Genomic DNA, 14,680 nt, shown 5'->3' with positions numbered 1-14,680 from the left:
TCACCAGGATTTTGTGTATAGAGCTGAGGACATGGGTTGCTAGATGGCCGCTAGCACATCCGCAATACCCAGTCCCCATAGCTCTGTGTGCTTTTATTGTGTCAAAAAAACGATTTGATACATATGCAAATGACCTGAGAGGAGTCCGGTATCTGAGATGAGTCAGGGACAGGACTCATCTCAGGTCATTTGCATATGTATCAAATCGTTTTTTTGACACAATAAAAGCACACAGAGCTATGGGGACTGGGTATTGCGGATGTGCTAGCGGCGATCTAGCAGCCCATGTCCTCAGCTCTATGCACAAAATGCAGATGACCGGTTCCCTTCAAAGGATTTTTCCTCCACACATTACAAAAGCCATAACTTTTTAAAAAAATTTCACATAGCCATATGAGGGCTTATTTTTTGTGGCACCATTTAATTCACTATATCTTGTAATACATTCTTTGTGGGGTGAAACTGAAAAAACAACAACTCACAATTCCACTAAGGTTATATTGGGTTTTGATATTACAACATTCACTGTGCCCTAAAAATGACAAGACGTCCTTAGGCTCGATTTACACGTCCGCAATTCCTTTCCCCAATAGAAATAGAAAGGACAACATTAGGCATTTTCAATTATAGTGTCGGCGATGTGCGGTCCGCAAAATGCGGAAAGCACATTGCTGGTGTCCGTGTTTTTCAGATCCGCAAAAAACACACGGATGTGTGAATGGACCCTTATTCTGTGGACCAGTACGGTTACATCGATACCGAATTTGTATAGTTTTGTTATACTACTTTTTTTTTTAAATAACCTCTGAAAAAAGCCATATTTTTGCCTACAGAGCTGTATGAGGGCTAGTTTTCTGCAGGGGTGAACTTTATGGATACTATTTTGGGTATGTATGACTTTTTGATCACTTTTTATAAAACGAGATTTTTGTATAACTTACCAGTAAAATCTCTTTCTCGCTCTTCATTGAGGGACACAGAGACCGTGGGTATAGCTATGTCCTCTAGGAGGCGTTGACACTAGATCAAGCTGTTAGCTCCTCCCCTGGCAGCTATACCCCCTCCAGCCTGGAGAGAGAGCTTCATTTTGTGTATACGCAGTAGAAGAAGCAAGCCAACCAAGAAAAAACATGGAAACCAACCATGCCAAGGACCCAACGGGGTGCAAACCAGCAACAGCTACAACTGTGGTTGAATAACAATACTGGGTGGGTGCTGTGTCCCCCAATGAAGAGCGAGAAAGAGATTTTACTGGCAAGTTATACAAAAATCTCCTTTTCTCACCCATATTCATTGGGGGACACAGGAACCGTGGGACATCCGAAAGCAGTCCACAGGGAGGGAAAAACCACAGACCCATGGAAGCATGCGTCCCGGCAGGCATCTAAGAAACTGCCGCCTGCAAAACCACGCGGCCCAAGGCAGCGTCCGCCGATGCATAAGTATGCACCTGGTAAAATCTTGTGAATGTGTGTAAGGAGGACAAATAGCCGCCTTACACAATTGTGCAGCCGAAGCGTGATTCCTCCGAGCCCAAGATGCGCCCACCGCTCTGATGGAGTGAGCCGTGACACCTAAGGGCGGAACCCTTCCCCGGGCGCAGTATGCGTCAGTAATTGCAGACTGAATCCAACGTGCGATTTCCACCTTGGAGCCGCCAATCCCTTGCGAGGACCCTCCGTAAGACAAAAAAGGGGCCCGTACGGCGGAAGGGACCGGAGGCTGCTAAATAGATCTTCAGAGCTCTCACAATGTCCGAATGGTGTAACTCCTGTTCCTTAGGGTGTGAAGGAGATGGACACAGTGAGGGAAGGAATTTCCTCATTAATATGGAAGTCAGAGACCACCTTCAGAAGAAAAGGAAGGACAGGCTGGAAAACCACTTGTCCCTATGAATAACCAGGAAGGGTTCTCTGGAAGAGAACGCCGCCAACTCGGACACCCATCTAATGGATGTGATAGCAACCAGAAAAAAACTACCTTCCAGGACAGGAGTCTGAGTGAAAACTCCCGCAAGGGCTCAGGGGGAAGCCTGGAGCACTGAGAGGACTAATTCAGATCCGAAGGCAGTTAAAAGAGGCCAGGACGGAGGACCGTATGTGCCACTCCCAGAAAGAAGGTTCTTACAGGCCCTAGGGGGCCAGAGGACTCTGGAAAAAGATAGAAAACGCCAACACCTGACCCTGCCAAGAACTAAGGGCCAGACCAAGGTCCAACCCTGATTGAAGGAAGGACAGGACCCTGGGGAGAGAAACAACGAAGTGGGGGAATGTTCCGGTTCCCCAGAAACCCAGGAAGACCTCCAGGTCCTGTAATAGATCCTGGGCGATGAATCATAGTGCGGATGACATCCGCTAAAAAACCTCTTCGCGTCAGAATGGCGGTTGCAATAGCCACGCCGTCAAACTGAAGAGACCTTAAATGCTGATGGAAGACCGGACCCTGAAGAAGGTCGTCTCTGAGCGGCAGCGACCAAGGGATGTCTCCTAGAAGGAGAAAGAGGTCGGCGTATCACGCGCGACGGGGCCAATCCAGAGCGACTAGAAAATGTCGGAATGCCCTCCATCATGATCTTCCGTAGAACCCTGAATAGGAGGGGAAGGGGAAAGCACGTAGAGGAGGGGGAACTCCTACCAAGGGGAGAGCAGGATGTCCAAGCCGCATGCTTCTGGATCTCTTGCTCGGGATAGAAGGGTGGGAAGCTTCGTGTAGACACAGTAAGCACACCCAGGACCAATGGGAAGGATTCCCTGTAAAAGGGGAATGGAAGGCCACAAGGAATACCCCGTGCAATGCAGATGAGGGAAGGCAGTAACATAGGAGCCACTAAGGCTTGCGGGGTGGCTATGAGCCTTAAAAACTCTACCTGGAAGGGCGCTGAACAGGAGCAACTGCCAAGCTAACGCCAGGGTAGGACCCCCACCTGAGGGGGATGCCTCACTGCAGCGACCACGAACTCGAGCCTTAGCGTAAAATCTGCCCCTGTGGAGGAGAACTGGTTGTAGTAGCTAAACCAGAGTGCCAGCATAAGCACTTTCCCAATAAGGAGGAGTGGTGGATAGAGAATACAGAGTCAGTGAAAACACTCGACTCGGTGGAACGCACGCACCATATTAGTGCAATGGTGTACGCACTACGTATTGATGTGGACAAATTCATGACCGACTGCAACAGTGGAGGCTCATGGAGATGGGGGGGGGGGGTCTCTGGGATACAAGTGTTGCTAGGTAACCCCCTGAAGGCAGAGGAAGTTATAATTCATGCCCAAAACCAGCATCAAAAAGAAGAGGATACAATGTGGAATAGCCACCGTATCCACTGGCGGTACCCATATGCCCCTAGATGAAGAGTACCGGGCACCCGCGGGTACCGACTGTTGCCACGCCCCACTTGCGAAATAAAATAAGGCATCCAGGAAGCCAGGCAAGGGGACTCATACTGTATTGCTAGCCCCCTACTCCAGCAAAGGAGGGGGCCACCCGCAGAGGCCACCGAATTCCGTACTAGAAGAATCCGCCACCTGCGAAGGAGCTGTGCAGTAAGCACCCCAGTATGTAGTTGTAAAGCAATTACCACTCCCACAGTAGTAGCCAGCACTTGCCCCGTCAGCGCAAAACTGAGGGGGAGGCCTGAGACTATCCCGTAGAAGCCATGATTCAGTTGAATTGCGGCATCCCAAGATGCTTATTATTCCCCCGCTAGTGGATCACTAGTGGAAGGGGGTAATGCAACAGGAAGCACGGTGATGTGCAACACTCCGCCTATGGAAGGAATAGCACGACAGTCGGGACCGAATCCAATGGCAGTGCAAATCACCCTACCTATGGAAGGTGGAATGCATACGGCAAGTACTTAAGCCAGTGATAGGGAAAATACTCAACCTGTGAAGGGGGGGGTCAATGCCTACGGCGGAACTAGTGCATATGGCGAGTCCTGTACCCCGTGGGAGTGCAATTATTGCACCTAAGGGGCAATGCCTACAGCAGACGTTGCAACCAGTGATAATGTCACGTCAGGTACTGAACCCAGTGAAGATGCAATTCCGCCATCTACAGAAGTGGGGAAAAAAATAAAAATAAATAAAAATACATCTGGCACTGGAACCAGTGTCATCGTACTTAGTCCACCTAAGGAAGGGGACAATATATAAGGCGAGTACTGTATCCCGTAGAAGTGCAATGACTCTGCATATGGAAGGGGTAAGCATACAACAGTACTGCTGGCCACCGTAGATGCAATCTTGGGAGACTGCTTCGGGTGCTTGCGCGTAAGTCTACCCCTCAGAACCTTGCCCCTGGCAGTTGTGAACTGCGCAGGTGGGGGAGGGCAGATTGGGAGACTATGAGAGGTCGTCACGTGTCCGCGAGAGGGCACGGGCCCAGTCTGGTGCCGCACAGTCAGTGTGGATTGTGACTGAGGGGAGTAGAGCCCGTATGGATGTAAACGTTTGTTTTTATTTCTCCCTTTTTTTTTTTTTTTTTTTCACTGGCATGCCTAGCCTCAAGTGGATAAGAGGCAGGAAGGGGGTTAACTGTGCAATATGAGCAATTTTGCAAAGCCCATCTAACCCCTGATAATCCAGTGCCAGCCTAACAGAAGTGGCTGGCCAGGAAGGGTTAAAAAAAGGACTTGAAGCCCAGGGGCGATGCTGATGGGGGCGAGGGCAGCGGCAGCTAGGCGGGAAGAATTTGCGCCTGCCCGCCTCCCTCCCCCTCACATACTTGGGATGGATTGCGGCCTAGTAGGACGCGAAGCCAGGGCCTAAAGTTCCGATGCTCGGCCAACCGGGACCCTCCCCCTCTGTACTGGAGCGGTGCGCGACATACACATTCCGGCCGGAGGTGCCGCCCTGCAGCCGGGATGTTCACCCTGCGGCCAGGAACTAGCAAAAGCCGGAGTCTAATACCTTGTGCTCCCATGCAAAGTAAGTGCCTCGCGGCACGAGACTCCCGCAAGGGCTCAGGCGTCTGCGATCGGTCAGAGGCATTAACCCTTTCGGAGCGGCGCGCTTGGCGCCCGCAACCGAAAGGAGGAGGAACATGGAGGACACTGCCGCCTGAATAGCTGCGAGTGGGAATCGCCCTGCGCTCCAGTCTTTCGCTGGAGGTGCCCGGGGAGAAGACACATTAACCCTCCATGAGCCGGAAAGCCGTCGGCCTAGAGGGGAAGTGAGAGAGGGGAGGCCGCGTGTCGTTGGTGGCGCATGGCGCCCGCCGGATTAACGCCTTCTCTCCTTAGGGGTCTAGTTTCTTAGCTAAATAAAGTCCCCTGGCCATTAACCCTTGATATGTCCTTAGGGCGACACAGATCTTCAAAAGAGGGAGGGAGGGGGAAGAGGGCTTCATACTTACCTAGTGCCGTGTACTCACCTCATCTTCATCCTCTTCACCCTCCCTAAGTGGACCTATAAGGTCACCTTCTCCAGCAGGGTCACCTCCTCAGCAGCTGGCACCGGAGTGGCAGGAGAGTCTTCTCTTTGGCGGACCTAGGTTACCCCTTGGCTGGCGGGAAGCAGGGGAGCGAGGCTTCCCTGGTCCACCTTGTCTTCTGTGGGGGAGGCAGCAGTGCGGGTGACCGGCACTGGCGCAACTCGACCCCGGGAGGACAGGGAGGCGAGGCGTCCACTGTTTTCCCATCTGAAAAAGGAAAAAAATTAACTAAAATAAAAAATCTTCAGGGAGGTCTTGCCTCCTATTGACACTAGAAAAAGCTTGAGCTCTCTCTCCAGGCTGGAGGAGGTAGGGGAGGAGCTAACAGCTTTTACTAGTGTCAACGCCCCCTAGAGGACATCGCTATACCCACAGTTCCTGTGTACTTTCTACACAGTAACTTTTAATAACTTCTATAATATGCAGCGCTTAGCACCAAGTTACAATCCAGGCAGGCACCATCCGCTCTTTTCTATTACCAGTAAGCAGACATTCTTGCCACCTACCTGAGGACTGTATGTCCTCTATCCGTTCACACTGCTTCATCACAATTTCACCCCTTTGATTATTCATCTGCATCCCCCCTGGTTATCATTCTATATCATTGCCTCACTTTACATTATATTTCCTTCTTCTCATCACTATGTACCAGCATGTCCTGAGTACCATAGTCCATAATTCAGAGTACTGTTGTTTTTCTTTTATAGGGATAGGTTAGTCAATGTTCTCAATTTAGACTACCGGTATATGAGCTATGCATTTCTGCATCATCATAAGTGGTGCTCTATATAAGAAATATCCATCATATCTGTATTTATTTATATATCAGTCTGCATATTACTAGATCAGGGATCAGCATCTTCCGGCACTACAACTCCCAGAATCCTCCTTTCAATTCTATGGGAGTTACAAGAGCAGCCAAGAAAGTGCGCATGCTGGGAGTCGTAGTTTTACAGCAGCTGAAGTGCCGGAGGTTGCTGATCCCTGTACTAGATAGATGACCTTTGATAATTTAGGTATTTATTTATTGTTTTTGGTTTAGTTGCATTGTGGCAAGATTGTGTTTGGATTTTGAACTACTTGTTTCCACTAAATACCAACATTAAGGGTCCATTCACACATCCGTGTGCGTTTTGCGGATCCACAAAACACGGACATTGGCGATGTGCGTTCCGCATTTTGCGGACGGCACATCGCCGGCACTTAATAGAAACATAACTTTTTTTTTCATTTTTTCGTTCACATAGTTGTATGAGGGCTTATTTCTTGCAGGACAAGTTGTACTTTCTAATAGCACCATTTTATATTGCATAAGATGTAGTGGGAAGCGGGAAATCAATTCCCGATGGGGAAGAATTGAAAAAAAAAAAACAACAACAACAAAAAACGTTGTCAGTTTGATGGGTTATGTTTTTACTACGTTCACTATATGGTAAAAACTTACCTGTGCCCTTCATTCATTACCGTATTTATTTTTTCCATCACCATATTTTGACGCTCATAAATCTTTTTTAGTTACATCTACGGAGCCGTGTGAGGGCTCTTTTTTCACGGGACAATCTGCATATTTTATTGATACCATTTTGGGGGTGTATATGACTTTTTGATCACTTTTTATTAAATTTTTGGGGAAAGTTAAAGCAATAAAAAAAAAACTGAGAATCAGTCTGTTAATTTTTTCCCCCATTACTGCCATATGTGATAAATATATTTAAATTTTAATAGTACGGGCATTTTTGGACATGGCGATGCCAATGAGTTTTATTTTTTTGTTGTTTAGTTCTTTATTTAATTTTAGGGAAAAGGCGATGAATTTTTATATATTTTTTTATATTTAAAACTTTTTTTTTAGACCCCCAAGGGGAACCCTACATGAAATTATTAAATTGCCATTTTTGTGTTAATGGCTTTTTATCCATTAGGGATGACAGAGTTCAGTATATTCCAATGCAGCACTGGAATATATACCAGTAACAGGCCCAGAAGCCTTGTACAGGCTATGGCCTATTACTACTAAAGGAACGCCTTCCTAGATAGACAGGGGGAAGCAGTTCCTGCCTGGGAAGCAACACGCGCTTCGGATTTTTAGTTTTTTTTAACCTTTCAGATGTCATAGTTACAGTTGACCACCGGCATCTAAGGCGTTGAATGTCTGTCCTTGGCATCCTCAGAACTGTTGAGGGCGTGGCTGTAGGACACACTCCTTATGGAGAGGAAGAAGTACTTAGCTTCTGACGCGTAAGGGTGTAGATGTAGTGCGATATAGTATATATATGGTATACTTGTTGTACAGTTATTGTATTGTAAAACTCAAGACGGTTTGATAAAAAAAAGTCTGTGATTGGAGTTATCGCCGGTCACAGACTTTAGCCCCGGGAATGAGTGAAACAGCAGCGCCCTGGTGGTTATGGTGCTCGCTCTGCAGTGGGCACCATCTTTAAAGAGCCAACATCTGCTGTACTATTACAGCAGATGTCAGGAAGGGGTTAACTCACCATAAAAATGTTCCGATTTTAAAAGTGTTTTTTCCACAGTAATTGCAGAACTACAGGAATCCATTCAAAAAGGCTGCACCTCAAAAGTAACGGAGCCATTGATTCTCCTGTGGAAGCCTAAGGGTGGTGTCACTCACAGGTGACACCTGTAGATTCAGCAGGAAGTAGGAGTAAAATCCTTCATTTATATTTCTCATTCCCTTCCAGCCCACTTCTGGCTTTGGCTCAAAAAACTGCCATAAAAAGCTGTGAATGACACCACCCGTATGTATTTTGGAGGAATTATTGGGGCATCAACAGAAACTGAAATATGAGGTGCATCACATACAGGGAGTGCAGAATTATTAGGCAAGTTGTATTTTTGAGGATTAATTTTATTATTGAACAACAACCATGTTCTCAATGAACCCAAAAAACTCATTAATATCAAAGCTGAATATTTTTGGAAGTAGTTTTTAGTTTGTTTTTAGTTTTAGCTATTTTAGGGGGATATCTGTGTGTGCAGGTGACTATTACTGTGCATAATTATTAGGCAACTTAACAAAAAACAAATATATACCCATTTCAATTATTTATTTTTACCAGTGAAACCAATATAACATCTCAACATTCACAAATATACATTTCTGACATTCAAAAACAAAACAAAAACAAATCAGTGACCAATATAGCCACCTTTCTTTGCAAGGACACTCAAAAGCCTGCCATCCATAGATTCTGTCAGTGTTTTGATCTGTTCACCATCAACATTGCGTGCAGCAGCAACCACAGCCTCCCAGACACTGTTCAGAGAGGTGTACTGTTTTCCCTCCTTGTAAATCTCACATTTGATGATGGACCACAGGTTCTCAATGGGGTTCAGATCAGGTGAACAAGGAGGCCATGTCATTAGATTTTCTTCTTTTATACCCTTTCTTGCCAGCCACGTTGTGGAGTACTTGGACGCGTGTGATGGAGCATTGTCCTGCATGAAAATCATGTTTTTCTTACCTTGCAGACTTCTTCCTGTACCACTGCTTGAAGAAGGTGTCTTCCAGAAACTGGCAGTAGGACTAGGAGTTGAGCTTGACTCCATCCTCAACCCGAAAAAGGCCCCACAAGCTCATCTTTGATGATACCAGCCCAAACCAGTACTCCACCTCCACCTTGCTGGCGTCTGAGTCGGACTGGAGCTCTCTGCCCTTTACCAATCCAGCCATCTGGCCCATCAAGACTCACTCTCATTTCATCAGTCCATAAAACCTTAGAAAAATCAGTCTTGAGATATTTCTTGGCCCAGTCTTGACGTTTCAGCTTGTGTGTCTTGTTCAGTGGTGGTCGTCTTTCAGCCTTTCTTACCTTGGCCATGTCTCTGAGTATTGCACACCTTGTGCTTTTGGGCACGTCCAGTGATGTTGCAGCTCTGAAATATGGCCAAACTGGTGGCAAGTGGCATCTTGGCAGCTGCACTGCTTGACTTTTCTCAGTTCATGGGCAGTTATTTTGCGCCTTGGTTTTTCCACATGCTTCTTGCGAACCTGTTGACTATTTTGAATGAAACGCTTGATTGTTCGATGATCACGCTTCAAAAGCTTTGCAATTTTAAGAGTGCTGCATCCCTCTGCAAGATATCTCACTATTTTTGACTTTTCTGAGCCTGTCAAGTCCTTCTTTTGACCCATTTTGCCAAAGGAAAGGAAGTTGCCTAATAATTATGCACACCTGATATAGGGTGTTGATGTCATTAGACCACACCCCTTCTCATTACAGAGATGCACATCCCCTAATATGCTTAATTGGTAGTAGGCTTTCGAGCCTATACAGCTTGGAGTAAGACAACATGCATAAAGAGGATGATGTGGTCAAAATACTCATTTGCCTAATAATTCTGCACGTAGTGTACATGAAAAAAGGATCTGAAGCCCATAGACACTAACAATGCGTTGAAGTGTACCAGTCTAATGCTATTGCACCTTTAGGAGAAAAGTAATAAATGTTTAGGGGTCAAGTCACGGTTTCCAATTACCAAGTAATTTCACATTTATGGTCACCTTAAGTGAACGTCTAATTTAGTGGCCTGAAGGTACCAATACGTTGCTTACCTTCACATAGGGATTATTTTGTGCCAGGGAGGCAGGCACCTGTAGAGTCAGGTATTCGTTTTCTCTCCAGTTCAGCAAGAAGGCAACACATTCTTCTCCTACTACCTGTCGGAGGGGGATGTCTGCAAGGAGAAACACAGCCGGATACTTTCCATATGATTCAGTTCTCACATCATGGGCTGTAATAAAGTCAGTCACTGTCACATGGCAGACATACTGTGAAAGTCTATCTCCAGTAACCCGTGTAATCATTGACACACAGTGTCATCTACAATAATGCTGCTAGCGCACACACAAACCACAAGTTTAAACAGGACCGACCAGCTCTCGTGGGAGCACTTCAATTTTTATTTTATGGTAAATACAAAATCCTAGTAAAAGGGGTACTCGGGGGTGAGAGAGGAATACCAGTCGTATGCAGCAGGCATAGGTGACTGGGTTACAGAAACAGCTGGGATTTACACCACTGTTTCCTTAAAGAGTATCTGAGTTTTCAAAAAAAGTTTGCATAATGGCTGTGCTTCTTTGTACAGTTTTTAAAGGAATAGGTCTTTTTCAGCCTAATTATTCCCTTCTTCAGCTGCTCAGCTAGATGCATTTCTCTCACAAGCAGGGGATCTAATGAAGCCCCTCTAATTTCTCTATTTAATAAAGATACATTGTAATCTTATTATTACAGCATCTGGAAGACACAGACATATAGCATATCCAACAAATATTGAACATTTGAATGCTGGACGTGGATATACAGTTTTAAGAATCCATGTGGGCATGCTCCAAACGACTTTTCCGTCCACAATCCATGAGACTATGCATCATGCTTGTTCTGTCCTCCTTATGTGTGAGAGGGACATAAGTTGACAGGCAGCTAAACTCCCTACTAGAAGCTCATTGACTTCAACTTTTATTGTAAGAATAGGGTGAAACAGTGATGCCACATTAGGTCTGGGTGTGGAGGATGATTAGTGATGCTGCATGTTCTTCAGCTGAACTTGGAAAAAATGGCTGTTATGAGTGGATTTGATGATGTCACCAAGTTCATAGGTGATAGATATAGCGTCTTCCATGGGACATACAAAGAATGATAATTCTGGCTAGCTAGAAACTGTTTTCACAAATGACCACTAGATGGAGCTACAACAGTACAATAAATGCACACATACAGGTAACTGCTGAAGGCTGGCAATACTACCTATTTAAAGATTTTTTTCCATTGACAAAAACTTGGATTTTTTTTCCAGATGAATGCGAGCTGGGCTATAAAAACCCTTGGAGAAGGATTGTCATGGGATTTGACAGATTTTTGATGCAGAATCCTTACCCAAAGCCATCAAATCTGATGATGGGAACACATGGGAACTACGGAGGAGCTCCTCCTTTTTCCTCAGCATTTCAGTTTGTTAGGATTAGTTTTAAATGCTGTGAATTAGGCTTGACTTGCGCTAGTATTTGGAGACTAACAATGTCAGAATGCAGCATCACAAATGGACGTTTTCTCACCAGGAATCCTCATCTCCAGGTACCCGCGTACTCTGCTGACCAGCTCTGGAGGAGGACGATCACTGTTCACACCAGGCCCGGCCTCATGGCAGTAGATGTCTAGCAGCAGCATCTCATTGAGCATCACCTGGCGCAGCTTGGGGGAAAACTCAGTCACCAGCTCCAGACAGGCAGCCAGCAGCTGCTTAGCATGAGGAAAGTCCTGAGGAAAAACAAGAGTATTATCAAGCTTTGTAGCAGTATGATCAGAATGGTCAGAATTAACCCCTTTAACCACTTAAGGACCTTGTCATTTTTCACCTTAAAGACCAATCTGTTTTTTTGAAAACTTGACATGCATCACTTTATGTGGTAATAACTTCGGAACGCTTTTACTTATCCAAGCCATTCTGAGATTGTTTTCTCGCGACACATTGTGCTTCATGATAGTGAAACATTTTAGTCGATATAATTCACCTTTATTTACCCGCTGTGGCCCCCGTTCACTTTGCCCGTCTGATATGCTAATAAATAGCATCGGTACAGGGAGGAGATTGCCCTGTTTCTCAATGGGCGTCTCCTTCCCCCTGGCGGTAGTGCGGTCCAATCACAGGGAGAAAAAAAACCAACAGCTCCCCTTCTCTCTGGCTGTGACGCTCTCCGCTGCGATTGGACCGCGCTACAGCCAGGGGGAAGGAGACGCCCATTTAGAAACAGGGCAATCTCCTCCCTGTACCGATGCTATTCATTAGCATATCAGACGGGCAAAGTAAACGGGGGCCACAGCGGGCGAACGGAGAGCCGGACAGACAATAGTAAGCGATATTACATCCATGAATTATGTCCTACACAACCCTCTACTTACCGTATTTCATAATGTCTGGACCGATGAAAGGTCCTCTTTAAAGTGAACCTGTCGCCTCCAAAAACCATCCCAAGCCGCCAGCAGTACCTGAGAGTAGCCAGCAGCATGTTTCCGATGATAATTTCCTTCCTGAAGGCCAATGCGGCTAGAGCTCAGAAAACGTTCTTTTATCCCCTGCCGGCGCGCTTCTCTAGTCATGCCTGAAGTAGTCAAGGGGGAAGCGGCCTCCTTGCTTCAAGTCAAGATAACCACACCCCCTTCCCTGCCCCTTCGCTGTGACTGACAGCGCTTATGCAGAGAGTTCCGCAGAGCCAGCCAAACTGCCGGCTGTCAGTCACAGCGAAGGGGCAGGGATGGGGGCGTGGTTACCGTGACTTAAAGCGAGGAGGCCGCTGCCCCCTTGACTTCAAGCATGACTAGAGAAGCAGGGGATAAAAGAATGTTTTCAGAGCTTTTGCCGCATCAGCATTCAGGAACAAAACAATCGTCGGAAACACCCTGCTGGCTACTGTCAGGTACTGCTGGCGGCTTCAGATGGTTTTTGGAGGTGACAGGTTCCCTTTAAGGCAGATAGTGATACATCATAAAAGAGTTATTACTGTACATTCCCCATATGTCCACTTTCATGTTTGCATTATTTTGTAAATGTAATTTTATTTTTTTAGGATCTTATAAGGCTTAGGATTTTAGAAGCTAATTTTTAAATTTTTAAGAAAATTTCCAAAACCCACTGTAAGGACCACTTCAATTCTAAAGTCCCTTTGTGGAAACCCCCCATAAATGACCCCATTGTAGAAACTACACCCCTCAAGTTATTCAAACCTGATTTTACAAACTCCGTTAACCCTTTAGGTGTTCCACAAGAATTAAAGGAAAAATGAGATGACATTTTAAAATTAAACTTTTTGTCAGATTTTCCATTTTAATTCATTTTTTCTTGTAACACATCAAGGGTTAACAGCCAAACAAAACTCAATATTTATTACCCCGATTCTGCAGTTTACAGAAACACCCCACATGTGGCCATAAACTGCTGTACGGTTTCTAGGGTGTTCACCAGACGGGTTAGCTCAGGTGATATTTTTATAGAGCAGGTTGTACCTGAAGCGGCGATACCTAATAGGTCTGTTTTTTAAAAGGGGGGCAATGTCGTAGTAATGGATACGACTCAGTACAAAAAAAAATGTGCTTAGATCTCCTACAGGATAAGGAGACATGAAAAACTAAAATCTGATCCCACAGTGTCAAAACAAATTGGTCAATATTTTGTGTGCAACTAAATCTGACCGATTGATCTCTCAGGAGGAATTTGACTTCATGTACTGTAAACACCCGACGGTGGCGACGTTTTATAGCCTACCGAAAATTCACAAAGGGTTTGCCCCAGTCAGAATGCCAGGATATATATTTATTCTATCCTGGCACCTTTTGTTAGGGCGTTACCCTCTTACACTAGGGATAGAGGGGACCTTTTGGGTCGCCTTGAATGGGTTTATCTAGAAGAGGATGCATTGCTCGGGTCAATTGATGTAGAGGCTCAGTAATCCTCTATCCCTCACCATCTTGGGATAGGAGCAGTAGAAATGTTCCTCAATACTAGAGGTTGCCAATTTCAAGCACATAACCAGTTTGTATTAAAACTACTGGAAATCATGCTGACACAGAACTACTTTTTGTTCAACAGGACCTTCTACCACCAGCTCAGGGGCACTGCCATGGGGAGCCCCTGTGCCCCATCGTATGCAAAATTGTTACCTGGGCTGGTGGGAGAAAACTATTGTGTTTGGGGACCCACCCATCACACATACATTGGATGTAGTCATGTGGGCCAGGGATTCTGTCACCTGGATTGTAGTGACAGAGCTTTTAACATCATCACATCAGTCTGCTGGTTTTGTATTAAAATATACCATTACTACCCCAAGTGTAGTCCTTTGTCTAGAAAATTGCTTTTATTAATATGGTAATTACCTGAGTAAGGTGCCCAAGGGGCTGTCCCTCCGGCCGTTGGCGGCCAGCCGCGCCCCTTCTCCTGGATCCCAGCACCGCCCCACTGCTAATTTATTCACTCCTCGTTGCTGACTGGCGCATGTGCAGTGCGTCCTGTGAGGCAGAGTTTGGTCACATGCCTTAAGGGGGCGGGTTTACCGGCCGCCAGGGCATGTTTAAAAAGTGCCAGTAGGAACACCTGACATTGCAGCTGCGGTACGCAGGACTGCTGGAAGCCCTGCTGCATGCACACTAGCACATGGAGATAGAGGGCTGCGTATTAGTGACTGTAATGATTGACCAACGCTGAGTCCTTACCGAGCGGGTTATCCGCTGCGTGAA

General features: G+C 46.0%; 1 protein-coding gene across 1 annotated transcript in view; it reads right to left on the bottom strand.

Annotated features, from left to right (window-relative positions):
- Window positions 1-14,680, bottom strand: part of INTS8 (integrator complex subunit 8) — an 82,504-nt gene that overhangs the window by 32,918 nt on the left and 34,906 nt on the right. The window contains 2 exon segments of the mRNA XM_044293424.1: window positions 10,006-10,127; window positions 11,506-11,707. Of these exon segments, the coding sequence (XP_044149359.1) occupies window positions 10,006-10,127; window positions 11,506-11,707 (324 nt within the window).

This window comes from Bufo gargarizans, chromosome 5 (assembly GCF_014858855.1).
Source record: "Bufo gargarizans isolate SCDJY-AF-19 chromosome 5, ASM1485885v1, whole genome shotgun sequence".
Lineage (NCBI taxonomy): Eukaryota > Metazoa > Chordata > Amphibia > Anura > Bufonidae > Bufo > Bufo gargarizans.
The sequence above is the reverse complement of the archived record's forward strand: the minus strand, read 5'-3'. Positions and strand labels throughout refer to the sequence as shown.